Source organism: Eucyclogobius newberryi, unplaced genomic scaffold, assembly GCF_026437365.1.
Source record: "Eucyclogobius newberryi isolate DKJ021-1_F unplaced genomic scaffold, fEucNew1.0.hap1 SCAF_18, whole genome shotgun sequence".
Taxonomy (NCBI): Eukaryota; Metazoa; Chordata; class Actinopteri; order Gobiiformes; family Gobiidae; genus Eucyclogobius; species Eucyclogobius newberryi.
Window position 1 is genome coordinate 20,597,871 of NW_027315812.1, and position 27,571 is coordinate 20,625,441.

Genomic DNA, 27,571 nt, shown 5'->3' on the forward strand with positions numbered 1-27,571 from the left:
TGGACTGGAGAAAATCATTGCACACTCCGATTTCTGTGCCAAAAGGTCTTGAGTGGCATTAATGTCCTTCTCCCCGTGATATATAATAAAGGCTGTGTGTGCATGTGTGTTCCAGTGTGCACATGTGTGTTAAGTCCACTGAGTGTTCATTACACCAAAGCTGCTTCTGCTGTCCTCTGCCCTCGCCTCTCCCAGAGCTGCCCAGGAATAATGAATTACACTGGATGCCATGGGGGGGCTCAGTGCGTGAGTGCCTCAGAAAAGGACTCCATTTTAGCTCAAATTACCTCTCAGATCCCATTCAAATGGCAGTCTCGGGCTGCTCTGCGAGCTTTACTTGTTCCTATCACATGCTCCTTCATCATCACTGGTCAGTTCTTCAGAGCTCTAGGTCAAATGTAAAGATATATATGACAAAGATAGAGACTGGTACTGTATTTACCATATGACAGGCCATGCCAGTGGTATGTATCAGTTCAGTCAGCACACTGCAAGCTCAGTGCCATCCTTCTTCCTTCACAGGGCAATGAAAATGACACAAGAAACCTCAGGTGATGGCAAATTATGCATGCCCTCTAAACAAATTCATCGTAGTGTAAATTAAAGCAAGTACAGCTCAAATCTGCCTCTGCTTCGATCAAGGTATAATAAGAAGTGAATACAGCCTAATGGGAAACATAAAGGTGAGCATTTCCCTCATAAAATTCTGCACTGGGTGACACCCAAAGCCTTATTCAGCAACATACAACATACAAACATCTGTGCAGTGTTTCCCACAGATTTATATGAGACAATGCGGGACAGGTACAGGTAAAAAAGAACTGATTACAGATTACGTCAGTATTTTTATAACAATACCATAAGCCTATAGTATATTTTTTTGTTCAGGTTGTTTTTAGATTATAAGGAGGCAAAAATACAAAACAAAAAGACTACAGTCTTTTCTTGGCAAACACTGTCTGTGTATAGAGTTGTATTGTTCAAGGCTTTTAACAGTGATAGTATAAACTAATCTAATCTTGTCTACATAAAACAAAGTCAACGATAAATGCGTAGACCTATTCAGCAGCAACTCCGACTTAACTTAAGCATGCACAACCTTCTTTTTATATTTATTTATATCACACATCCTATTATATGCTGCAGTTTCATTAGTCTTGATTAGCTGGTGGAAAATCCAGGCAGCAGGAACGCAGTCTATTTTTCACACTGCTGAGAGACGCACAAGTTTGACAGGCTCGGACCATTTGGAAAAGTTATTGCGCCTGAAACGGCCTTTGACAGACCGCCCTGATAAGTGACAAATTCACCGCATATTCGCCAATGGGGGTAAAAACAACTTAGGGCGCATCGGAGTGAAAGGGACGTCGTTACACATGGCACATTCGGCAAAGTGCAACTCTATTTTAGCGAGAAGAACGGGACAGATTGCGGTGCCACACAGGGAGAGGTCGAGGCTACGCGTACTGCTGACCCCCGGCACTATAATTAAACTGCAAGCCGCGGCGGAGGCATAACACAGATTGTTTCACCCATTTAGAGGTAAGTGCCACCTGCAACGGAAATCCTCGTGAAGAAAAGGGCGTCGCCGTCACAAACAAACACAGATAAAGTAACAGAAAATGAACCGAGTCGTTATTCACAGTCTATCATGCTGTTTATAGGGGAGAGGTGGTGTTTTATGGGCCTATTTGAGTAAGCATGATAGGTTTGTAATTATTGGCTATTCTTTAGTCTAACATTATCTTAAAATACACACTATGAATCGTGGAAGAACAAATTTTAACTTTATTTTCGCCGCAAGTGCTTTCCACCTGTTTGAGTAGCACTTGTTCCCTCTTGCTCATAAACGCTCGACAGGTGCACGAGCCGAGGGGCCCTAAACTTCAGGGGCCACAGATTTGGGCTGAAGCGCAATAAGTACAAGTGCAAAATACACACGGGTGCAGGGGTGTGTCGCATAGTAACATCATTTGTTGTTTATGCAGAATGTAAAGCCATCAACCTGACAAAAATAGCTGTCTGTAAAATGCCGGGCAGCTAGAGAATGAATCCTGTGGAAAAGTCTGTGGGCCTGACATGAGAGGAGCTCAAACTCACAAGAACAAAAATCAAGAAAGATTTAAGGGAAAATGTTTTAAAATTCAAAACGCGCATCATGTAAACTTTTACGCACAGGGATTATGATTCAAAAACGTACATTTAAAAAAAAAAACATACTTACATTATAAACTCTTTAAATCATCTGTTATGAATATTTAAAACACATTAATCATGGAATGTAAAAAAATGCCAAAGTATTTATAAAACAAACCTAAACTGCAAATAGCCGACACTTTTAAAAGCTAACTGCACATGAGGCATCGAAACTTGGTTCTGCTTTGATTCAAGTTGCAAACATTGAATTCAAAAGAGAGGACACTTGCTGTAATTAAACCTTAACGTCTTTTACAAGTCCATTTACAAACAGCCTGTAACACAGAGACGTGGCAGCCGTTTTTCTCATATTAGTGATCCATTCGAGGGCTTGCTGATGGGAACTGAGCTGCATTCAATTAAGCTTCCTCTCATTTGGCTGAGGCCTTAATTGCGCTCAGGGTGGTGCAGTTGTTTGTGCTAAGCTCTGGTTGAGAGAAAGAAATACGAGGCACTCTCTAAGAACAATCCCAATTCAAATGAGACTTATCTACGCCACACCGATCAGACGGATTAGCAGTTATTAAACCTATAAAGGGCTCGACTTCGGACCACAACAGACACACACAGTTAGCCCTGAACTAAGGCGGGGGATATTGTAAACCCCCAACCATCCAAGAAATAACTATTACAAAAGAGCCATGTGTGATTGTGCTTCAAATATTGTATGTGTCTTTTTGTCCATCTTTTAATTGCGTAAACCATTTGGACAGAGAAGCTGTGAACAAGGGGCAAGGGGGCTCGAACTGTAGCTTAAATGATCAGCTTTATAGTTATTATTATTATTATTATTTTGTGTGTGTGTGTGTGTGTGTGTAATAACATTATTATACATCAGATTTGACTAAAAACATGTGCCCATTTTCCCCCAGTTTGACCATTTTGGAGACGTTTATAATACTTCCTGTTTGGACATGAGCAGCAGATGTGACACAGGTAGAGGTAATTCCATAACTGTTACCTAGCAACCATATTGTAAACAAATGCCAACGTCGATATAAACTACAACACGATAATTATGAGTTCACAAATAATACACACTAATAAAACATAAAAAAAATGTGTTCAAACTGTCTATTGCGTCTTGTATTTTTCATGAAATGCTATTAATGACATAGAAAGAGGGATTCTGTTTCAGAATTGTCTTGCAAATTGCCACTATGCTGTAAAAGTATAATACATATGAACAGGTTCTATCCCACCAAATGAAGTCAATGGAAAAACATGGGAACCTGTCATATACACTTTAAATTGTATGTTGTGTATTTGGTTGAATGTATGTTTTTGGTTGGCCTTGCGCTCGGTGACCCTGTCTGAACACAAAAGGGCAGGGAACTTCCAGGCCCCAACAAAAGCGCAACAACAGAAAAATCATACGGGACCATCGCATGGGAGAGACGCGCTTTCAGGTCCTGAAAGGCACAGGAAGTGCGAGGATTTGTTGATGACCCCTGCATGGCGACAGAGGCTGCCCCCCCCCCCCCCCCCCCCCCCCCCCGCCCCTCCGCCCTCCTCTTTAAGTGAAGAGAGGGGGCAGAGGAGGGGGGGGTGCATGGGGGGTGCATCTGCAAAGGTCCCCCACCCTCTGATCTGTGAGCTGGCACACACCACGGCGTCCATTCACAAATCCTCCTAGTGCGCGTCACCTTTTGTAGTATTCCATATACTGAACGCCGCTGACGTGTAAGACAATCCTACCAAGGAAAATACAGAAGCAGAGCAAAAAAAATGGGTTATAGCAACTCAGCGACACATGCGCACAAAGCACAAGAGTTACGGTAGCAGCGGTAGTAGTAAGGGAGGGGACTGGATGTATGGATGCGTGCGTAAAGAGGAGGGCCATAGTGCTACAAGTGAATGTACTCCAGTTATTTAACCCTTTCATGTACGTATTTTACCCAACATTATTCATATGGATGAATTATACAATTAAAGCAAAAATACGTATTAATAGACAATTTAACACGTGTAACAGCTACAATTTGTTCAATTAAGTTTTCTTAAAAGAAAAACGTTTATATTAATATCAACTAGTAAATATTCGCATGCCGTGAATTAATAGGCCTACACACAGAACTGGTCGAGTTTTTTGTGTGTTTTAAAAAAAAAACATTTATTTAGTGTAGGCTATATTGCATACATGGAATATTTCACAAAAATACCTACTCTGAATATTTGTTTTCAAATAATCAAAAAACTTAATTTAAAACCCACATCAGATTATCTTTATTGCAGTTTAACTGTGATACAATTGTAGAAGTAAAATTGCTGTTGACTAAACCTTTTGACATAATCCAAAACCCAAAATATTCCAAGTCTCCTTTTCTCAGGTTGAAAAAATACATTTAAAAAATAAGAAGATACATTTAGCCTGTATAAAACCAAAAACAACGTCACACAATAACATTTTCTGTTTATAAAGAATAGTATTATGGACATCTTGCAACATAACAAAACAATAGGCCTAAATACAATAATTACAATAAAAGCTATGACGGCATCAGGTTTGACTTAATACATTTTTACAAAACTAGGCGGATTTAGCTGCATATTGTATTAGGCCTATATTCCTGCACAATCATTGTTGAAAAAGCATACTTTCTCTTCTCTTTCCAGCATCACCGAATTTAGTAATTTCTTCTGATTTTGAGACGTGTCATATGTTTGTATCATCAAGTGAAAATATTGAAATATATATGGTTGCATGGTCTGCTTAAACAGGGCAAGCTAAGGGCAGATTGTTATTCTAATACATGCGGCTGAGTTGGTGTCATTTCCTCCAGACTGCCCTGCTTTGCTGTGGGGTTAGAGGCCAAGCCCAGGCGGTAGCGGCCTGTCTGTGCTCCCATTGTCTGCTGTCTATTTAGCGCTCAACATTAATCTGCACTTCCCCATACAAGTGAGAAACAATCGCAGCATGAAAGTGGCCTGTCTAATAACACCTTTCACTCCTAACTTTTTTGCCAGCTGTTGGAGTAAAGGCGTACAAATGGAAAATTAGAATTAACAAAGATTTGAAAAGTGAATTTAGATGTGGTGTAGGTCTGTGTCTATGTCTCCGTGTGCATTTGAAGACACAATAATCCGCATTTCCATTAGTGCGCATTTTGTACTGACCACTCTGTCAAACTGTTTGTTCTCCAAATAAATGCAATAAAAACTTGAAGACTCAAAGTCCAAATCAATAATCTTGGCTAGAATTACAAAGTCAAAGCAATAAAAAAAGAATCACATTTATCTGCGTAAGTGCGTAAAAAGGCAGAATCTTACTTGTTTCGGTGATGCGAGCTGTGAACTCGGTCTACACTGCGATGGCAGAACTGTCTCATCGGTCCACACAGTCCAGAGGCGCCCGAGGCACTGGAGGCAAACCTCACCAAACTTTCTCAAAGTTTTGTCTTTGGCGCGATTCACTATCCACAGCCCCGCGCACAAAACAGTTTGTTTGCATCACTGATTTCACTTAAAGGGATACGGACACAGTTGTGGGTCGACTGCTGCGTCATGACAAACATGAGAGGTCACTTTTAAACTGTGAACAAGCTCTGGGCAACATACCACATAGAACATGTCAAACTGAAACCATCTCCACTTCGCAACAATATCCCCATAAGGTTTCAAATAAGAAAGAAACATTTTAAGACATATTTAATCACGACTAGAACAAGTAGTATAACCTTGAATGTTCCCATAGAAACTAACTTCACTAACTTCACATTTTTTCCTGACTGGTAAGAAAATAAGTAAAACTGTAATTTGTGCCTCAACGCAAGAGTTATTGATTTCTTAAAAAGGCAATGATAAAAACATGTATTGAATGGACATTTTGGTTGGGAATTCCTCGGTGTCTTGCAACAAGGAACCCCGGGGTGCCCAACCTGGTTATGGTGCGCATATAGACAGAGAACGGTGTTATTTGCAAAAGCAGAAATCGCTCTAAATGGACTCGCACTTTAATAAACACCAATAAATTATGTGAAGTGTTGAGCATGCAGCAGATTTAAATGAGGCTGCAATTGTTTCTGGATCCAGGACTCTTTCCCTTTTACTCAGGCGAGGATGGGCGTTTGTGGACTGCTTTGCAGTTGGTGTCACGTGGCATGGTTCCTCACATCCAATTGGTCCAAGGCACGTGTCTGGGAGGATTGTAGGGAAACGTCACTCGTGGGGCTCGCATTGAAAATAAGCACAAAACTCCAGAGTGCGAGTATTAGAGCATCAGTTTAGCAGCATCTTTATTTACCTCTAGTTTAGTTTAGGTCTAGGCAACCATCCACTGGCTAATTGGACGGTGCACAAATGGCACAGGTTTTATCTTATAGGGATCATTTCTAAGCCGAGACAAGGGACATAGGACCAAAAGTATGCTTTTCTCGGAGGACACTTGCGCAGGGCTTTGCAAAGTGTCCAAGGCTGTCGCTCTTTTCTGAGTTATATTTTTAAAATTTATTTAAACTTCGCATAGTTCTCTTAGAATTTGTATAAGACGCACTTCTTGCAGGGGGCAGAGCGACAAAGGGGTTAACGAGATTAAAGTGAATCAGTATGGAAGAAAATGAGAACGGCAACAGGGATGCGGTGGAGAGGCAGGAGTCGGCGGACGAGTCCAACAGAGCCATACTCCCGCTTCTGCACGCACCGGGCAACCAGCAGATCCCGCACAGGATCACCAACTTCTTCATCGACAACATCCTACGGCCAGATTTTGGGCGTAAAAAAGAAGCCGATTCAAACCGCGAAGAAAGTAGCTTGGCGTCGCGAGAGAGCAACAACAACAGCCCCGCTGCCCCTCAGACCGAGCCCGTGGGCAGCACGGTACCGGCGGAGGGGACGTCCACTCCACACGCTGCAAAGAAAGCCACCACACCCGCCGAGGAGTCACTGAAGTCCCGCGGGGAGAGCGGAGACCAGTGCCTAAGCTCAGACTCTGACAGTTCGCAGGCCAGCTCCAACACGGCAGCCGCTAAGCCCATGCTGTGGCCCGCCTGGGTCTACTGCACCCGCTACTCGGACAGGCCTTCTTCAGGTGAGTCAACTTTTCTGGTCCCGTAACCTGAAATAGCCCGGAACACTGACCCCGGATGCCTTGACCGACTTCCCCGAGCACACTCGGTCACTAGTGCAATCTGAGGCAGATCGAGACTTTACGCGCAGGCTCGTCAGAGCTGGCCTAGTTCTATTTTTTTATGCATTCCCCACTGCACATAAGCTTGATTGAAACATTATTCACATTGGCACTTTTTATATATACAAAAATGGGGGAATAGAACAAATATGCTGTGACTTTCATCTACCTTTTTTTTTAGGCTTGTCCGCCCCAAAACAAACGAGGAGTGAATGTGGCACTATTATATTTAGCCCTAAAATACTCATTTAATTTTTTCAGACAAAAATGGTCTGTTTCAAATGCTTATATTAATATAAACATCCTTATAAATGTGAAGAGATTTCTTATATTGACTTCAATTTAAAAAAAATAAAAATATCCTTTAAGTTAGCCTACATTTCTGAACATCATATTAAAATTAACAACGTTGCCTAAAATCACAAACAAGGCAACAATATGATTTCAGTTTTATAGTTTGATAATTTGTCATATTATTTGATATAGTCTGTGAGCTTCGTTTGGCATGAATTAAATATTTATTTGTTGGCGTATGAACGCTCCCATCTTGAGCCGATGCGCTCAGTGCTACAGTGTGTTCATCTGCATTGGTTCTTTATGTTCACCATCATTTCAGAGGTGACTGAAGAGAGTGATGTTGGGTAGAATATTATTCAAAGTGTAGTACAACTTGTTCTCATACATTATGTAACGCAATGTGTGCGTAGTCCACTACTACGAGTTGTAGCGCAGCTTTACACGGGCTCCTCGTTCCCACGCGGTTTCCTCGTGTCAAGTGGCTTCAGTTTATTATCGGCCCGCGCACTTTGTATGTTCATAAAACCCACCTGAAGTTGACTTAGTGAGAAACAAACCAACTTCAACCTAAACATAGCTTGAATGTGGATGGATGTGCAGAATGTAGAGCTACTTAAAGGCAGAGCACGTTGGCTCATTGAGCAGCGCCTGAAGTCACCCACACAAAAAAGAATGAGCTGTAGAAACTTGGAAACGTATCCTGAAATAAACCCGAATCCGCGAGCGCACTTGCCCGGTGTTGTGTCTACACAAGCAGTGATGGTCATTATGTGTGCGCAAACAAGAGGCAGATTTGAGCTCCTAACTGTTTCATAACTGTCACATCCACATTTCACTCGTGACTCTCTCTACAAACATTGATCTAAACGTCAACATAAATTCACCCTTAATTAAACGCGTTTTGAGGGCTAAACGCCATCTACAAACATAACTTTCCCTGGCATTACGCGCCCTTAACGCACTGCTCGATGTGATTAATGTAATTAGTTAATGCAACGCTGCTTATAAAATGTGATATACATTTGTTACGTGTTCATGAAGCATATGTAATACAAGTTCAGTTATTTGTTGCTTGTTTTAATGGCAAAGTGAACTCATTTAAAGTTAGTGTTTTTGACAAATAATCCAGCTCTTGCGACCCTAACTCCAGATCCTGCATTACAGGGCCAAGATCTCGCAAACCAAAGAAGAAAACAACAACAACCAGCAAAGAAGACAAGCGACCACGGACGGCCTTCACAGCAGAGCAGCTGCAAAGACTCAAAACCGAGTTTCAGACAAATCGCTATCTGACTGAGCAGAGGCGGCAGAACCTGGCACAAGAGCTGGGCCTCAACGAGTCCCAAATCAAGATCTGGTTCCAGAACAAGAGGGCCAAAATCAAGAAGGCCAGCGGCTCCAAGAACTCACTGGCCTTACACCTGATGGCGCAGGGACTGTACAATCATGCCACTGTCACGAAGGACGACAAATCAGACAGCGATTGAATTCCACAATGTAACACCGCCTCCAGACGAAAACATGCTATAGTAATCCTATGACAAATCTATATAGAGCTACAGATCCTTACTCATATGTTATTTAATAACACCACAGCAGAAATATCTATGAAACTATCCCATACTCACAGATTCATATAGAAATAGTACAATAGACTGGACCAGGCAGCATTGTCCTTAAAGGGAATATTATAGTGCTTTTTCGTCCAACTTGAGGCGATATCAAGCCTACAATGCAATAATTTCACTAAATAAAGGGCCAGTGTATAAAGTATACCAGCATAAAATGTTTAAACAGAGATATTTCTGCAATATCACGTCTATAAAAAGATGTTGTATAAAGCTATGTTCTCCTTGTGCGTCTATCTTGTCCCCCGGATGTTTCACCCGCTTACAGTCTGTTTTTCTAAAGCTTATAGCCTACCCTCACATGATTGTCACTATACGCGACACTGGCGCGAGAGTTTTTGACCAGCCAGTGACGTAAACGCACCTAAGTCCAAAGAGTATTTTTCTGCTGCATCCAGGCTACTGTGAATTTAAAAAACGCGCAGTTTTTTATTTCCATTCTTGTTGACTATTCTTGATTGTCTGATGTAATGAAGAACATTATTTTCATTGTAAAGGCTAATTGGGCAAACAATGATTTTTGTACGTTTTATAAATGAAGTAGGCTAATCACAAAAAATATGTACAGGCTTCTGTGACTGAGAGGTTGCGCTTTTTCTAAAACGCCACTTTACCAAACGCAAAGCTAGGCCTTGCTTCAGTGTCTTTGCTTGTCCCATAGCATTTTTAACACACAACGTACGTAATGCATTTGTTATATTAGTACATCCACTATATTTTGAAATATATCAATATGAATCATGTTGTAGCTAACTGTATTGAAGGGTAGATAAAGCTGCCTTTAAAGTCATACAAACAACTCTGTAGCATAAAGACAATGAAGACAACCATTTGCAGCACTATGGAGAGGAGTCTATAAATGCAGGTTATTGGAGGTCGTTGATACATTTTAATATCTACATTTTATTACATATCCATATCATAAAATAACACAAAACCGCCTGTGACTGTATAACAAATGTTGGAAATCTCTTAATGTTGTTGAAAGGACTTCATATGTGTATTTATATAGATTATATTGAGAAAAAAATGAATTTATCCAATGACCAGTGTTGCTTTAGAATAGTTATCTGAGGTGTTTACACTGCTTGTTTATCTTGCAATAACTTCTTTTGTTTTCTTTTTGTGAATGAAAAATAGTTTACGGGGCCTTTGCATGAAAGCTGCAATTTGTTGTACATGGGCAAATAACTGTGTTTATACCCTTTTAAGTCTTTCTTAGTGAAAGAATGATGGAGAGTGTATCCATACCAAAATGGGGACGTTTTTGCCTTTCAAACTGTTTTGTTGTGTATCTGAAAAAAGTGTGTGTGAATTAAATCCACCAAACTGAAACACACTTTGCCTTAAAGTTCAAGAGTGAACTTTCTCTTAAACAGAACTGTGCCGAATCAGAGAAGCAGTATTACTTCACATGCAGATTATTCAAGTTGAATGCCTTTATGAAAACTGCATTATGAATTTACTCATCAGCGTATATCTATCTATATATGAACATAAAATGACAACACAGAGTTGTAGAAATACAATGATATTTTTATTTTATGTTTGAAGTATTCTTTAGTATAAATGTACATCATTTGTATCATGTATTAATTGTGTAATTAACTGCCTCCCGAGAACTGCAAAAGAAGAGTAAATAAACCTTGAAGATTATACACAGAAACATTTCACGTCTTTATTTCAAACATTCAAAAAACACTGCAATACTGTTGTAGTTGAGAGAATGTATAGACTGCTGCTTTGTACTTTTTCAGGGAGCTAATTTAAAGGTCAAGGATCAGATTAATTTAGGATCAGGTCATGAGTTTCGAGATTAAGCATTTGCAAAAGCATCCAAACATTATGCAAGATAAATCCTTGGACAACTCCCAGGCATGTTTTGTCCACAATACCTCATCTGCATTTCCATACTTGCACCACTAGTCTTTGAACGCCACATCTAACGCCGGTGACTAGCATTGGAACGGATAGGGCTGCTCCCAGCACTGTCTTGTTGATGGTCAGTCTTTCTCAAAAGAGCTGCACTTCTATCACAGCCAGGAATGGGAGTGAAGGGAGAGAGGGAGGGATGGGTGAGAGAGGGAGCAGTGAAGGTCAAAGCCTGTCATGGCTGCAGGTGGCTGCTTCCCCCTCCCGCCCTCCTGAGCCATTCTCCACACAGCTCTTACTTACCACTCTGTTCCTCTGCCCCACAAACACATCTGCACCTCACTTTTTCAGCCACTCCCGATTGTTCTTGCTCCGTGCACACATTCACTCCTCGCTTATGCACATGCGAGCACGCTCCTCTTGTTCTGGTCCTTTGCTCTGTGCACCAAGACACTTCATCAAAATATTCCCACTCCCCACTTTGTTGCATCCCACCTCTCCTAAAAGTTCAAATCGGGACACCAGTTATTCAGCAGCATGAAGGAAATCTGAAACATGCTTCTACTAACATATGTTTGTATCAGAGTAAAGAACAAAGTGGCAGGTCTTTGATTTGAGGGAAATACTCCGTAGTTAATTAGATTTTATCAACATAAATATTCTAAAAGTTTTTGAAGTTACATGAAGCAAAGCATTGTTGGAGTGAACAAAAGTAAAAAGGAGTTTCTGTGGTTACAGTTCATAAAAGCATACAGTGTTGATGAAAATGGAAGTGGGTTGAAGGAGCATGAGGAAAAGTATCAATGTCTAGCCCCAAACACAAAAGGGCCCCATCCTGCTATGACCTCTCTAACCATCTCCCCTCCCCTACTGTGTCATTTACTCACAGTTTCTAAATGCTTCCTATGGACAGAGAGGAATCTGCTCAGAGATGCCTGGGCTTTGTGGCGGAAACATAATTAAAGTGGTGAAAGATGTAAAAGGTGAAGAATGGGGATGACATCAGGCCAATTTCACACTTGGCACTCGAATAGCTAGGTCCAAGCCAGGAGTCTTGCCTCGCAACACAGATCAAAGCCCACTGTCACTGCACCAGTGCAGGGAAAAGAGGCAAAAGGACACCTAACTATGCTAATCCCCAGGACGAATATATTTTAATCTTGTTAGAATACAAGTTAATGCCATGGCTCAGTGACTGAACGTTCAGGCGAGAATGAGAGGTGGACAGAACCACTTTTACCTTTTCTACGAGGTGCCCCTGTCCAGGACCGGATAAACATCCATAGTGTGAACAAAGTTTCTTTTGGGCAAATGCAGCACATTATCAGGCGCCATACTGTACAGCCGGCTGATAGCAGTCACAAGCCAATGAAAAGGCAAGCAACTGTTTTCATTAAAAAGCAGAGTGGAGAAAGCAGCCCCACTCCTGTGTCAGTGACCCTGTCTGAAACCCCACTAGGGCAGCCAACATGCAAAGGAAATGAGCATTTTGTGAGCTGGTTTGTCCCCTCTCACATTGAGCCCTTCTCCTCAAAAGCACCTTGGTAACCCTTGATCTCTCATGTATGGAAGTCAGGGCACTGGGGCCTGCACAAGTTGACTGGGCAGACAATAGCCAGCGGATGCTTTCTGGAAAAGTCACACCCAGGCAACTCTCATTTCACACATGGCGTTTGAGGGACCTCTGAAAAAAGATGCAAAACTCTTCAGGAAGGATTCTCTTTGTCCACTTTTGGAGATTCGGAACAAAACACTCCTGTTTCATATGAAAATAGGCATACATATATTAAATATATATAAAAAAATAAACAAACAAACAACAAACCTAAGGATGTAAAATAATAAAGAAAATATGAACGTTGAATGTGTAAATAGTTATCAGAGTGAGATGATCAGTGCAATCACCAGACATGAGGATTGAATTTGACTGTGGATATTTAGAGAGGTGAATTTAATATCTTGGGGACAAATAACTGCAGATCCCTGAGATAGACAATTAATAATATATTATTATAATACTTATTGGATATGTAACAAAAGCAACTACAGACTATTGGCCAATGCAAACTAATGACATACTTGGAGTTTTTTTTACTTTACTGTTTTGACATTTTACATCAGGCAATTCTTTTTTTTTTTTTAATCCAAGCTCTCCAAATCATCTAAATGATTCTAGTGCAACGCCATTAACAACTATTACCAAATGCTCAGAAGGTTTCGCACAAACACACAATGTTTCAGTTGCAAAAAGACTTTTTAGGTCTCCATGATCATGACAATCACATAAACTAAACATTGATTTCAAATGTACTTTGTCCAAAACAACCTGTTCTTCTATTAATTGCAGTGGACAAATCTAACAGTTAATATGGGTAGTTAATAGCATTTTATATCTTTTTCGTTGGAATTTAATATGAATTTATATCATTAACCGAGACCATTATGGCGGTTGGCTTTTTTGCAACAAAACAAAGATGGACACTCAATGGGGTAAAATAAAACTATTTCTAGAATGTGTTGATTTCACTCTTATAAACGAGCAGGAGGCAGTGCTGCTTCTTGTAATTTTATTTTGAATGTATCAATACGGTAAACAGGATATGAAAATACACAGGAATTGTGAAAACCACAAGCAGATTCTAAAATTGGCAACTCTTGGATTCTTTAGAATTAACATTGCTGATCCATCATTCCTCATTAACATGTTTGATTTCACATTTCCTTTAGTCCAAATGAAGATGTCCATTGTACAGCCATGCTGCATTGTGGCCTTTTACTGAGTTTGTAGTGCTTGTTGACACACAGCTAGACAGGGTCAAGGATACATCTGACTCACCTCAGGCCCCCTGTTGTCCCCTGGGAGCGGCCTGTCACTCACGGCCTGGTTACGCATCAGAGCTGACAGAGGCACAAAGTGAGAGCTCCATGCAGCATCCACAGAAGTACCATCATCACCAAACCCATCCTGAGCATGACATCTTCCTCCGAGTCCGCCACCAACTCTACGAACAGTAAAGCAGGAGGGAAGCACTCTCACACAGAACCCAATAATAACATGTCATTCACAATGAGCAAGGAGAGCCAAAAATAGAGGGTTTGGACATTTACCTCCAACATTCTGCACACTGTGAGGAAGAGTCTTCCAATAGAGTCCTCAGGAAATCACCTGCACAGATAAATGTAACACTTTATTTTAGAGGATTATGAAGATAGAACCTCCTTTAAAGTTACATCCTTGTTTTCCGGCTATGCACTGATATTGTGTGGCACAACAGTTTGAAAAATGTGACACAATTGGCATATTCAGCAGTTCAGCACTGTGAGAAACAAGGCAATATTAACACAAATGTATATCTTGGTAATATTGTGGATTTTCACAAAAATGATAACCAGCAATTACATTGGGAATCCCAATTTATTGTATTACAAAGGTTTAATTACACAAAAGTTCATCACAGCATTTTACATTGACATACAGTATATGCTTAAATAAAAGTATACACCAATAATCAAACATAAACACAAGGACAACAAGAACAAATCAACCGCAAACATAAAAGTGGAAAGAACACTGAAGGTAGTTGACTGGTGTTAGGAGCAACCCTCACCTGACTGGGCTACTGGGCTTCACTTTGTGCTCAGATGGACAAACAGAAAATAATCAGATCACTTGAGTCTGGCTACAAGGCCAAACCCAGCTCAGTCGACCATATCAGGACTCGCTGAAGTGGGCGTCTCCTTCTCCCCTCACTCAGTTTGCTGCATCCAGCCATTTTAGCGGCTCCTGAGTGGCAAGGCCTGGGCGGGGCTGATTGTGGCGGCCATGATAGTGGATTCACAGCACCCTCTCCTGAGGAACACTCCCAACATCAAAGCAAATTCAAATATTAGGCTCTGTTGGTTTAGACCCAGTAGGTCTTGCAGAAGAAATGTGAATATTGTCAGCATCTTGAGCATACATTTCCAAGAAAGCAAAGTGATGTCATAATTGTGATCGTGCCCATCACAGATAATTCTATATTTTAAGACCCCAACAGTTCTTATAAGCAGCGTGAAGCAGGTTTTTGTGCACAATTGTATTAAAAACTCCCAGCTGAAAATAAAGTACATTTAACCAAAAACAAAAGGTGCAAATGTAACTAAACATACTCAAATAGAATCAAGGGATACAAATAGAGCTGCTTGATTACAGAACAAAATGAAACAATCACATAATTATAATTGAAATCACAATCATTCAAATGCTTTTTTTTGTGTGAGTGCATCAGTGCGCTTAAACTTAAGAGAACAAACAGATGAAAATAACAAGACGTATCTATCTGTTTTATATATCCTTTATTCTACAAGTAAAAAGCTCCAACTCATGGTTCACTTTTTAACTCGTGCAAGAAGCATCTGTGAGAATGCACTTCAGATTAAGTGTTTTTTTTCCCTCAGTAATACAATTTTTATAATTGTTGTGCCGTTTAATTTATGAATTAGAAATCTATCAATACAAACTTTCATTTTTGGTGGCCTAGAAGTGGAGACGCAGCCACACCCATGTTTTTCTAACTGCAACAAAATGAAAGAAAAACACATCATTGATTTTAAAAATTCAAACAGATCTTTGGTCAGAACCTCTTGACAACTCCATAGTAACAAGCAAAGTTGTCTAGAGCGGTCTTGGTATCCCCCGTACACAGACCATCCCCCGGATCCTTTCCGGAAGTAGGTGTCAGTCGCAGCCAAGTGCAGGGTAAACAGGGTTGGCCTTTGGCCCCAGAGCCGGGACCGTTGCTTCTCCCCTTCACTGATCAAAGATGAGGATGCTCCATGCCAGGGCCTTGGTCAAAGGGGGGCAGGGGGGTAGGAGATCAACTCTCCAATTCTGTAATCTAGAGGTGTCCAGACCCAATTGTCTTCTTTCACACCCCAAACGGACCCTTCCGGTGCTGCTGATTACACAGGGGAGGACAGCCTCTTTTCACAGGGGCACCCAGACAAAAGAGGTGCTTCCGTGCCCCTCGCCATCTGGTCCCAAATAACAGAATAGGTCCCAGGGAAAAAGCATGGGCAGCGCAGAGCTACAATGAGATGGACAGTGTTTGAATAGAGGGAATGGCTGGACAGATATGCAAACATACAGTAAAGCCTCATACATTTACGCAGATTGGAACCCAATCTGCAAATAAAGCAGCGTGCATGGGCTGTGATGAGCAGACCTGCAGCCACTGAGGCTAAACCGATGCCACTCATCAGAACGCAGTCAATGTAGAAATAAATGTCCATGTACTGGACTACTACAAATCAGTGTGCATATATATTTACATGGGGTTTTGGAGTTCTGCTTTGCTAATGCTAATTTTATGCTCTGCTATGCATGGCCTGTTTTCGCTCTCAGTTCAGTCCACAAGGAAATTTAGCAAATAAACAAGCTCATTAGTTGCAAAGGTGGTGCCCTTGATCTTGAATGGTTTTGTCAAGAGGAAGGTGAAGCACGGTGTAGAAAAGTTAAATTGAGAATTGTACTCAAGTGGCAAACACTACCATGAAAACTAATTTCAGCAAAACAAAATTGTAACAGAAACAGCCGCCTGTTTTTTCTGTTCTATTCTATTCCTTAAGTTGAACTGTTTGAAGAGTGACGTTTGATTGCTTTATCTGAGAGCATGGAAGTTAGTACAACGAGACAGCTCGTTCTTATTTCTGCTGTGATGTACCAACAACGCACTCAAAGTACTCTCTTCTGTGTCATTGTAGAGATGACTCTTACATTTACAGTTAATGCTACTAATGCTGCAGTTGCACCACATTTAGCCTTATTTAACACACACGTCTAAGTGGCTGAGGTAGGTTTTCTTAGCTCAAAGGTATTTCTGAGCCTTGCATTTTATTGATGTTTGTGTCTGCATGAGAATAATGAAAGTCAGACACGGATCCGATATTGATAGATATCTACGATAAGGGTAAATCTAGAAAAATCAGATATCAGGTAATGCTGTAAAACAGATGTGGATCTGATATTATTATCATTTAGTTATTTTATTTTGTTAAAAGAATGAAGTTTTATTTATGCATTGTTATCAGTTGCTAACAGCACAAACCTGAAGCCCAGGTCTCAGTTTCAGCACTAAAAAGCTGACATCAAAACTGGTTTCCAAAACTTAATAATGATGTTATGAAATTGCAGTGGACACAATATATAAAAACACACGCACCAAATATCTAGCCAGTTAAATATCGGGTCTTTCAAAGTCCAGATATGGCCACGCCTTTTCAATGTTTTTGACATTTGCTATTTGAGGAGGGGTTTGTTTATTTAGATGAATCACATTAGCTGAAAGCTATGCAATCTGCTAGTCTTAAAATACATACAGGAATATTTCATTATTCCTGGGTCTATTGTAATAACATACAGGAATATTTCATTATTCCTGGGTCTATTGTAATAACATACAGATATAATAAACTCACCAGTATCAATCATTACGTTACATGATTTATGATCAAATCACATTTCTTGGTGGAGTTAAATTTCAGTCCATAGTCCAAACTATTGTTTTCCATAGTGGTGCACATTTACAGGCCCTGTTACATTTTAGATCCCATTTAACACATGAAACTTTTAAAATAATTGCTTATTTTTACAATGGCAAATTTCTATAAGAATGTGGTTCCAAAAAGTATTACTGAGCTTTTTTTCAGAATAAAGTTATTATTAGGATCTGGTGTCATTACACGACCATTAGTTACATTTCTGTGTTATGTTCATGCAAATAATTACAATATACTATATGAATTGATATAGGCCAGTGTATTGTATAACAAGGTGTCAAATGTAACTTGACCACACAGCTGAACAATATGACAAGTGACAAAGACAGTGATTATTTCTAAAGTGTCACATAATGACACATTTTTTGTTGTTGTAGCTAAAAATCGTAATGATGCTGCAACCCATATAATATCATGAGCACGATATAATGTTTAATGTTGGAATCAGGAAAAAAAACACACATTAATTTACCATTATGCACATTGTCAGAGTATTGTGTATCTGACCTCCTAAACTCAAAGCCCAGATTGTAGGACCCCAAAAAGAGCTTTTTATTGGCCAAGCCAGTCTCTCATGTTCAAGAGGCTCTGGAACCAGACACATCAAACAACCGTCCAATTCTGGGACCTTCCAATCACAACCGCTTATTTAAGCATGCGTCACTCAAATGCAGAAGATGTCTCTAAAATGTTCTCGTATCATTCAGAATTACCGGAAATATTAATCTAAAGAGTTAAGTGCTTTGTTAGTTTATTCTGTAAAAATCAGTTATCAGTTATTTTTTCTTTCCTTTACACTCTTCAGACACATGTATGTTCACTCTGATGGGTTAATCTACATGTCAATCACATTCATCAGAATTTATGCAGACAGGATACAGTTCTATACATCATTGTAAAGTATTGTTAAAGTTCTTGATTTGATTTGATAATATTTGACAATATTTTGGCAATACAGTTACATTTCAGTTTAAAGGTGTTTTTAGGGTCCTGGGACTAAACGGAACTGGGTGGAACAAAATATGAATATACTTGTGATGGACTGAAGGAGGTTAAACTAAAAGATTGTTTTGCACAGAACTGGGGCCAATGTAAGCATATGATGTTAGTGGCCAAAATGATGCAAATATGGCCGATATTCCACCTGGACATGTTAAAGTCATTTGAAAATGTACGCATGGAAAAATGTACTAATTTAAAATCCCGGACAAAATAATCCCATAAACATGATTATTGAATATTGCCCCGCTCAACAACAGATTGCCATAGTCCTTGTCAGTGTGTACAACAGCTACATTGCTCTTCTGTTTTCTGCTTCTCTAACTGCACATTGGCAATATGCGTAATGATATATTAAAGCGTTCCTTTCCATCTAATCTTTGTTAGGAGAAAAAAACAAAAGCATGACAACAATAAGGTAAAATATCAATATGTATTCAATATGCATCCAACGTACGAGTTAATGGCGAATAATTGCTTTATCCAAAGATCCCAAGATGAAATATACACAACCACATACTGCCCTTTACATTAGTTATGGGCATTTCCACGCTTTATTATAAATATCTGCCCCACAAATATAGGTTGGGTCCAAATATCCACAATTTTCATTTCTGCAGGCCTTTTTAAAATGAATGTAGACAATCAAAACAAATTGAATGTCCGTCCTACTTAACCGAACCAGAAAATAATTATCTGAATTATAAATATCTTCAAACAATTATCATAAAATAGTTATGAAATATAAATGATTATGTATTACTTATATGAATCTGAACAGTCTTTTTCTGCACGTAACTAATCAGGAGTAAAAAGAAGGCGTCCGAAAATCTTCTCTCCTCAATTGGATATCATATATTATTGTTATAGAGTCCATCCCAGCGATGGTGGCTGGGTCTTAAGGGGTTTCTTCTAACTGCTCGGTTTCACAACAGTGGGATAAGTGAAGTGAGTGTGACATATAGAGGGCAGGTGGTGCCAGTCAAGGGAAGAACACAAGCAGAATGCCAATCTGTAGTGTCTTTGCTTCATAATTAGTTCTTTATGATAGAAATCTCCAAATTATGTCATCAGGCCTTACCACACACTAATTATTCACTGCAACAAACAAGCTGGAAACAACATTCAATCCTATAGAGACCGGGAAACTGCATTCCATGGAGGGACTGAAGTCGCTGTGTGAAACCAACAAGAACCAACGCGACACCTGGCATTTTCAGCTAAAGTGGGCTGCTGCACACTGCTGAGCACAAGAAAAAACACTTTTAATTACACTGATGTGAGGAAGGACGAGCTGTCCTAACGGCTACAGTCTGCAGCCATTCGGAGAACCACTCTGATAAAATGGCTGATTCCTTGTAAATTATGCGGCACTATATATGTTTTTACTATTATAGTTGGACTCTGAAATGCATACTGCTTTAGTGGTGGTTAGGGATGTTAATATTTTTTATTTGGTTAATCTGTAAGTATATAGGTCACAATCTAATTGTAAAAATTAAACATTAATACCTGGGCAAATTTCAGAAACGACGGCAATTGTCCGTCCAAAAAGGAAAACGGTAAACTTTTTTGGGCGTCTATTTATGTCAAATCATTCAGAATGTTTGATTTAATAAAGCTGGCCATATACTCGAGGAATGGTGACCTACTGTATATCTTTTATACAATGGGACAGAAAATATAAAGTTTCATTGATGTTAGGCCATGTCAGTGATTGTGAAATCGTGTACGGTTAATGGCGATGTTTCTTCTTGCTATAATTGTAACAATAAAATGTGATATTGTGACATCACTAGTGGTGGTGTGTAGTGTGTGAAAATCAGCGTGGCTTTGAGTCAATACAAACATTTCCAAGAGGGTAATTAGTTGACAGTTAAAGGCAGTGATGATCACTTAGCACAGAAGATAAAAGGGCTGTGAGGAAAACAAACTGGAAGTGGACAGCTCCCATTCACACCACAATCAGCTCAGAAAGGTCATGAGCTAAGTCCTGCTAAGACCATCAGGCCAAACACTGAATACTGAGTACTTTGTGGGATTGTTTAGGAACAGCCACAACTGAGCCACACAAACAAGGAAAATATCTATTTCACCTTCGGTTTAACGCTTTCACACTTTGAGTCAATGACACCAAAGGGAACGGGTGTGGAAGACAAAACACAGCTCCTGGATAAGGATCATGTTAATGCCTATCAATTAGGATCAAAACGGGATTAAGTGGTATGGTTGCAGCGGTGGGATGGGGACCCATGGAAAGTCACTGAATACGAAGGGTCAGTCCCCTGACTTCATTAGACGTGACCTTTCCACACCATTGTGTGACAGGAGAGAGCCTGCAGAGGCTTTTCCTTCATCCATTTCACCAGGCTTATGGAGAGTATATTTGAGACAGACGCAAAAGCTGTTAGTCATCAGCCAAATATGAAATATTCACTCTCCAAGTCCATGGAGACGTATTAGCTTACTGCAGCTGGGTAGGTGCGTATTTACTAATCAACGCTCTGGCTCTATAAGGGTCAGAGCTTTAGCTTAAACTCGGACATTTTCTAATTAGTCATGGAGCCTCCCATTGCTGTGATGTTCTCAGGCTGACCAGCTTAAACTTGGCCTTGCCTTCTTCCTTCAAAAAAGGTCAAATGGCAAAGTGAGCGCAGATACTCAGGTGTGTTAAAATAAGCTCCAATTAGGTAAAAAATGCAAGCTCAGCCTCCAGTCTCCCACATCTGACTTTGAAGAACTTAGGAAAATCCCACTAAATGGGCACATTTGAATCTCACCAGTGTTTTACATTCACCAAACAAAGAAATGAGGACTATGGAGAAAAGAGATCTTGCATTAAATAAGTACTTGGACACAATACTGACACCTTGAAAGATGTTGTTTTCTCCCTAAATATTCAGTACGCCTAATAAACTGCAGCACTGAACTACATGAAGGACAGGGCGGTTAAGGTTACGCAAATGGGACAAACCTCCATGTTTAAAGTTTAATTTGGTCCAAATAAATAGCCCCAACTCATGGCTCTATAGTTCAACACCTTATACTTCTACTACTACTACTACTACTACTACTACTACTACTACTACTACTACTACTACTACTACTATTAGACTTTAAAATATTAATTGACTGCACTAATGTTTATCAACCATGACAGTAGTCGACCAACACTATTTACCTGAAACCGTGTGAATGAGAAAAACTGGATGAAACCACATGCAGCATGGAAAAACAATGCCGTAGCCAGAACTTACTATTATGCTTGCTTAAAAAATATAATTTCTGCAATATGGATGATAACATTGGTAAAATGTAGGCTTCAAAATGAAATTTAATGAAATCCTGTTTTAATATTTTCTAATGTTACAACATAAAATGTATTCTCTGGCAAAATCATCACCCAATTGTGTAAAATAAAAGCATTTTTTTCTTTATAGCCAAGTTTGTGCCAGATCTTAAAAGACTTTAGAAGTTAAAAAACCCTTTAGTCCACGTGTGTCGCTCCTGTCCCCTATAGCCACAATGTATCAGTTACAACTTACGAGTGAGCTAGTGTACCATGACCCACTACAAACAAAAGTCATTTCACAGTGGTGAGGGATTTGTTGACCTATGTGTCCAAAACGGTACAAGAAACCCATACATTTAAAACGATGGCCCAGTAGGAAACGTCCCTGTAAAATACAGATGTATTTTGATCAAATCTAAATTTCTTTTTCTAGGATATATATTTCCCACCTTATGATCCGACACCGAGGCCATCAACGGCAAATAACACGACACAAGAGAGATTAATCATATTTTTTACAATAGATTATGGGGAGTATTGGGAATATTTTTTCTTAGCTTTCTCTATTCCAGAAATTTCTTTGCATGGGAATTTTTACTTTTACTTACTGACAGTGCTGAATGCTGCAGTGAATGTTTCAATCAAATTTAAAAATGGCCAAATACTGTTACATTACAATTAAAATAACATTTAAAAAAAAAATCGTATTCCCTCCTAATCATTACAATTAATAAATACACTAAAACTACAATTGTTCAGTTTGCGTATATGGCTTGCGCATATTAATAAATACAAATGTTGAAATAAAATTACATGCTGATTAAAACAATTGGAAATAATACGTTATTTTTTGTGGGACAATAAATACAATTTAGCTGTAACTTATGACGCTGAATTATTTTTTATTAAAACTACAAATCTTCATTTCAAAATATGCGTAAAAACAATCCAAATATTATTTTTTTCGCCGATAATTTTTAAAAAAAATTATTCAGGCAGCGTATAAACTTGTTTTTATTCAAATCTTTTTTCTTTTTTCTTTACTGTTTTTCTTAAAATTGTGCGACAATTTTGAAAAAAAGAAAAAGAAAAAAAGAACTCGACGATTTTGTTATCTTTTACTCTGATTTACTGTTTCTCAAATTTGAACAATATAAAAAAACAATTACGCCTGGACTTACACCGCGACAATTTGCACCAAACGTGAATTTGTGAAATTAATAAATTGCGTAGCGACATTTTCTTTTACCAATAGGGTAAGAATATCGTTGTTAGCGCAGTGCTTAAAAATGTTAGTCGTAAAAGGCTGTGTTGAATCCAAGAGCTACATCCTGTTTTGCCAGCGCCTACATTCAAAATGGACGCTGTGTTAAGTTATTGAAGACTAGGGCCAGCTGAGAGCCACAGCTGTGCGATTGTGATAGTATGCGAAGACAAACGCTCCTCTGCTTTGCCACTGAGCCAAAAGAGTCCTTCAAATACAGTGATGGCCTTGATTTCGAATATAGAGCACCCCAATGTCAGAAAGAGTGTCTTTCCACTGTAGAGAAGCTTAAGGGTTAGAACCACTTCAACATACCGCCACCACGAGCAGCGCCTGGGCATGGCATGACCTGAAACATGTAACGTCATAAGCACAAATATGTACGTTTATATGTATTTCTGCAGAGTAGTAGAAAAATGCCTTTTTTCTGTAGACGCGATGATGATGCCAGACCATGTGACTATGGGTGGAGACAGACAGCCAATGAAAAAACAGGACAACCATTCGGAGCCATTCTTGCATCAGCATTTTCTACACACAGCTAAGTGAAAGTTATGAGGTCTAAGCCCATGATTTTCTTATGAAGAGATCACAAATCTGTGTCAATAAAAGATTATTGCTGTTGATGAGTAAATGCCAGCACTAAATTTGATACATTTTCTGAACCTGGCATCATGGAGTAAAAGCCAGAGCTCAGTGCTCTATGTAAACCAATACGGCTTCCCCGGGCAGTCATATTCAGCCACCGCTGTTAAGTTAACACATTCTTAGCGTTGCTCTCCTCAACATTAGAGGGGCTTAACGGCTGTAGATGAGGTCAATGAGAACATACCATTTGAGAAGATGCTCTGGCAGAAACGACATGAAGGCTGCTGGAAATGCGGGTTTTCTGTAAGAAAACACAAAGATTAATGAAGCGGGTCGACACAGGACTTCCAGGCAAATTCTAAAGATCTTACGAAATGCCACAGTGATAATATCATATTTAATATACAATTTAACTTAATACAGTTATGTTACAGTGTATACTGATATATATTTTCTCTTCACTCTATATACTGCACATATTATCTCGTAATACAAAAAATGCACAATACAAGTAAGACTTATATATAAATTATCATATTAAATTGTTATTTTCTGTTTGAGCAACATTAAACGAAATATTTTTACTTAACATGTACGTAACATTTTATTTATTTTGTTTATGAACTTAAAAATATATATAATTTACAATTTTTTGCATGCAAATATTAATCTTTAAAAAGTGACGATTAAAATGTTCAGTATCCGCGGTAGCCAATAGCTTGTGTATTAGTGCCGTACTTCAAATCTTATTCAAAACCTCATCATATCAAAACTTCTCTCCTAAAGAACTGGAATGTAAACATAAACCAATAGTGTCAAATAATCAAGGAGCACTCAAAAGATTAAAAAAGAAGCCATTAGATAAAAATGTTACAAAAGTCGACTAGAGGAGGACGCACTAAGACGGAGATAATGAAGAGGTCTGTTCAGGCTGGTCACAGATATGGCCAACAGATAAACATGACAGACTTGTAATGTCAAAGTGAGCTCGGAGCAAAGCTAATATGACCTCAGAGCTGACAGGCAAAGTGGTGTTTACCATCAAAGTCTTCACGCTCTATGTCTATCCACAATGTTTTTCAAAGGTAGAAAACAATTTGGCAGGGTAAACTGGAAGAAAAAATTATACAGCTACGGAATAATTATTTAAATTGTTTTAATCATCACTCAAAATGTATTTGTATAGTGCATCGTCAAAACAAATGAAGGTTTAATATGTTTTTTAGTTCAGCTAGTGCAGTACACATATTCTGGTAACTACACTTAACGTTAATAAAGTATGGAAATAATGAAGAAATAATTTGTTTAGATTTATTCCAGCTTAGTAACTGCTTAATTAATACCCAAGCCCTGACTGCTTGCTCCTCAATTAAGTAGTCTGAATCATTCATAATAAACTACTTGTCCATTATGAATGAAGTCTTTGTTCATGTTTAATAAATGTTTGTTTGCAGGGGCACAATAGAACGTTTCAAAAGCCTCAGGAGAATGTCAACACACAAGCGTAAACTGAATTGTTTCTTCTGTGCATGAAGCGAAGGTCATTTCAAATAAAATACAGGATCATCTGGGATAAGTAAGAATCAGGGCATACTGCTAAAATTAGTTTGTAAATTGTTTAATTTGGAGATTATTTTATTATTGATTAGTCGTTAGATTGTGAAAGGCCCGTGAATGAGAGCAGTATTAACCCAGATGAAAATGAGGCTGCTTGTGGACATAATATGTACTTACATGGATTCACGACAAAACACTAAATGTACATGAATTATTTGTTATTTGAATGTATTTCCTGCTCTGTCTGAGTCTTAAAACATCTAAGCACATGTCATGTTGTGTTAGTTCAGTCTGTGTTTAGTTTGCCAGAGAAAATAGAACAATAAACAATCACATTGAATCTACTTTATGACACCGCACAATAAACCAAAAGACAATCCTTTTCTTAAGGTACAATATCATTAAATGAATATGAGCTGTGATTAATAAATAGCAGAATGAAATACTTTAGTACCCATAGGATCTAAAATTAGTAATGGAACTTATTTGGCCTTCTACAGTCATACAACAAAAATAACTAATAATAATAATTTATTAATAACGATAAGTTGATATAGTTATATAATAAATACCTGTAATGATAATACTATAGTAAGGCCAATGCATTTCTAAATAGACAACTATTTCAACAATTATGTTATTAAGTTGTTTCAACCCAAATAAGAACATATATTTCAATGTAGTGAAGGCAAGCAATAGCCAACAATCAGCAGCCATCTTGGCCAGAAGAGTGTTGTTGTTGTGATGTTGGAGGGAGACAGACTTATGTGCTCTGTCACTGCAGACAACTGCAGTGACAGAGCACAAGTGTCTAGACCAGTCTGAGGCAACAGCCGAGCTGGGCTCCTTTTCTTCTTACATTATACTATTCCATTTGAAACAAATGTGGGAACAGATAATAGGTTCGCAAAAACTTTGGCAACCCATGTTTTACAGTTGGGCAGTATAAAGCCCACTTTAGACAGACAAGCCCCCTTTCACGAAACATACTGAAACACCATTATTTCTCTGCTTGTCCCTCAGATTCAAATTATTTGTTGGTGAACTCAGGAACTTTCATTCAAGAATGAAGAACAACACACTTTACTTGACACTCTACAGCCCCAGAGGAGTCTAAATACATCTCCCCAGGAACCACTGCATTTATGTCCAACCTGACAGGTGATCATTTGTTGTTGCGTTTGGAAACGGATGAGTAAAAAACGGCATCGCCAGTGTGTTGGATAATGTAATAGATCCATGGATAGGATAGGCCAAGTAGCCTATCGGATAGCCTAGCACAAGTGCGCTGACGTGTGCGCAGGACAGGTGCGTCAGGTGCGTCACCTGCGCATCCTCCTGAAGTCTGTGATGGAGATCACCAAAACAAATGTGGCTAAAGCCGCTGCGTGCGTTCAACCACACGTAACACACGCCTCGAGGCTTTGTCGCACATCCCTTGACACAGTTTGAAGTTTGCAGTAATAAGTGACAGACAATTAGCCCAAAGATTCGGCTACGCGTGTCTTAAGTTCGATATTAAAGCGATCAAGGCGCGCGCTTAGCTGACTCTCAGCTACATTACACAACTTGGTCTGGCGCTCTCACCTACCTGAGCAGAAAGAGCTGTAGAAGCTGCAGAAGAACAAACTTTCACATCATTTAGGCTGTCTCGGGAATGTTTTGTCTTGAGCCCGCAGCTCCAAAGCGATGGCGCTGCAGAGGAAAAGCCACATTCTCTGTTTTATCCAGAGCCTTAGTTAGAAAAGACCAACGACATGTTTAACTCCATCTCCAATTTTGTACGAATTTCAGACAGACTCCAGACAGTCTCCAAACGGTTACGTGCTCGCTTACCTTGCGCGTGCACGTCGGATGGCGCGAGAAGCAGTAAGTTTCAAGACTGACAAAGCAATCAGCCAATGGGAACGCAGACGGAGGCTGAGCTCCATGGAGAATGGTGCAGAGCGTAACCCCCGCCCACCCTCCTCCGCAGACGTCTATAGACGGTGCCCTGAATAAAACCGTCTGACTTAAGCAGTTGCACTGAGATGTGGGTCACTGACTCCAAGTTATTCTGGAAAGGCACAGAGTTTCCTAGTCCAAGACTTTATTTGAAACTATTTTCCTCTTCCTTTACAGGCAAGACCTATAGGCCCACCTTATAGAATAATGCAGGCTATGCTACTAGAAATATAGAAAGACTTTAAGAAATATCTGATATTTCAGATTCAGAT

The 27,571-nt window shown here is 39.3% G+C and overlaps 1 protein-coding gene and 1 long non-coding RNA gene across 3 annotated transcripts; one reads left to right on the top strand and one right to left on the bottom strand.

Moving 5' to 3' along the window:
• The first annotated feature begins 6,380 nt into the window (after positions 1-6,380).
• Positions 6,381-10,904, top strand: en2a (engrailed homeobox 2a). The gene is made up of 2 exons (XM_072450948.1): positions 6,381-7,222; positions 8,783-10,904. Exons 1-2 carry the CDS (start codon positions 6,742-6,744, stop codon positions 9,103-9,105), a joined length of 804 nt encoding a protein of 267 aa, XP_072307049.1. The 5' UTR covers positions 6,381-6,741; the 3' UTR covers positions 9,106-10,904.
• Positions 10,905-13,589: 2,685 nt separating this feature from the next.
• Positions 13,590-24,130, bottom strand: LOC140364993 (uncharacterized). 2 transcript variants are annotated; one of them, XR_011927751.1, is made up of 3 exons: positions 24,043-24,130; positions 14,227-14,284; positions 13,590-14,120 (listed from the first exon to the last, which is right to left on the bottom strand). It is a non-coding gene; the product is annotated as an uncharacterized lncRNA (long non-coding RNA). The 2 variants fall into 2 exon arrangements; XR_011927750.1 differs by lacking the exon at positions 24,043-24,130 and adding an exon at positions 14,727-15,285.
• Between the last annotated feature and the right edge of the window lie 3,441 nt (positions 24,131-27,571).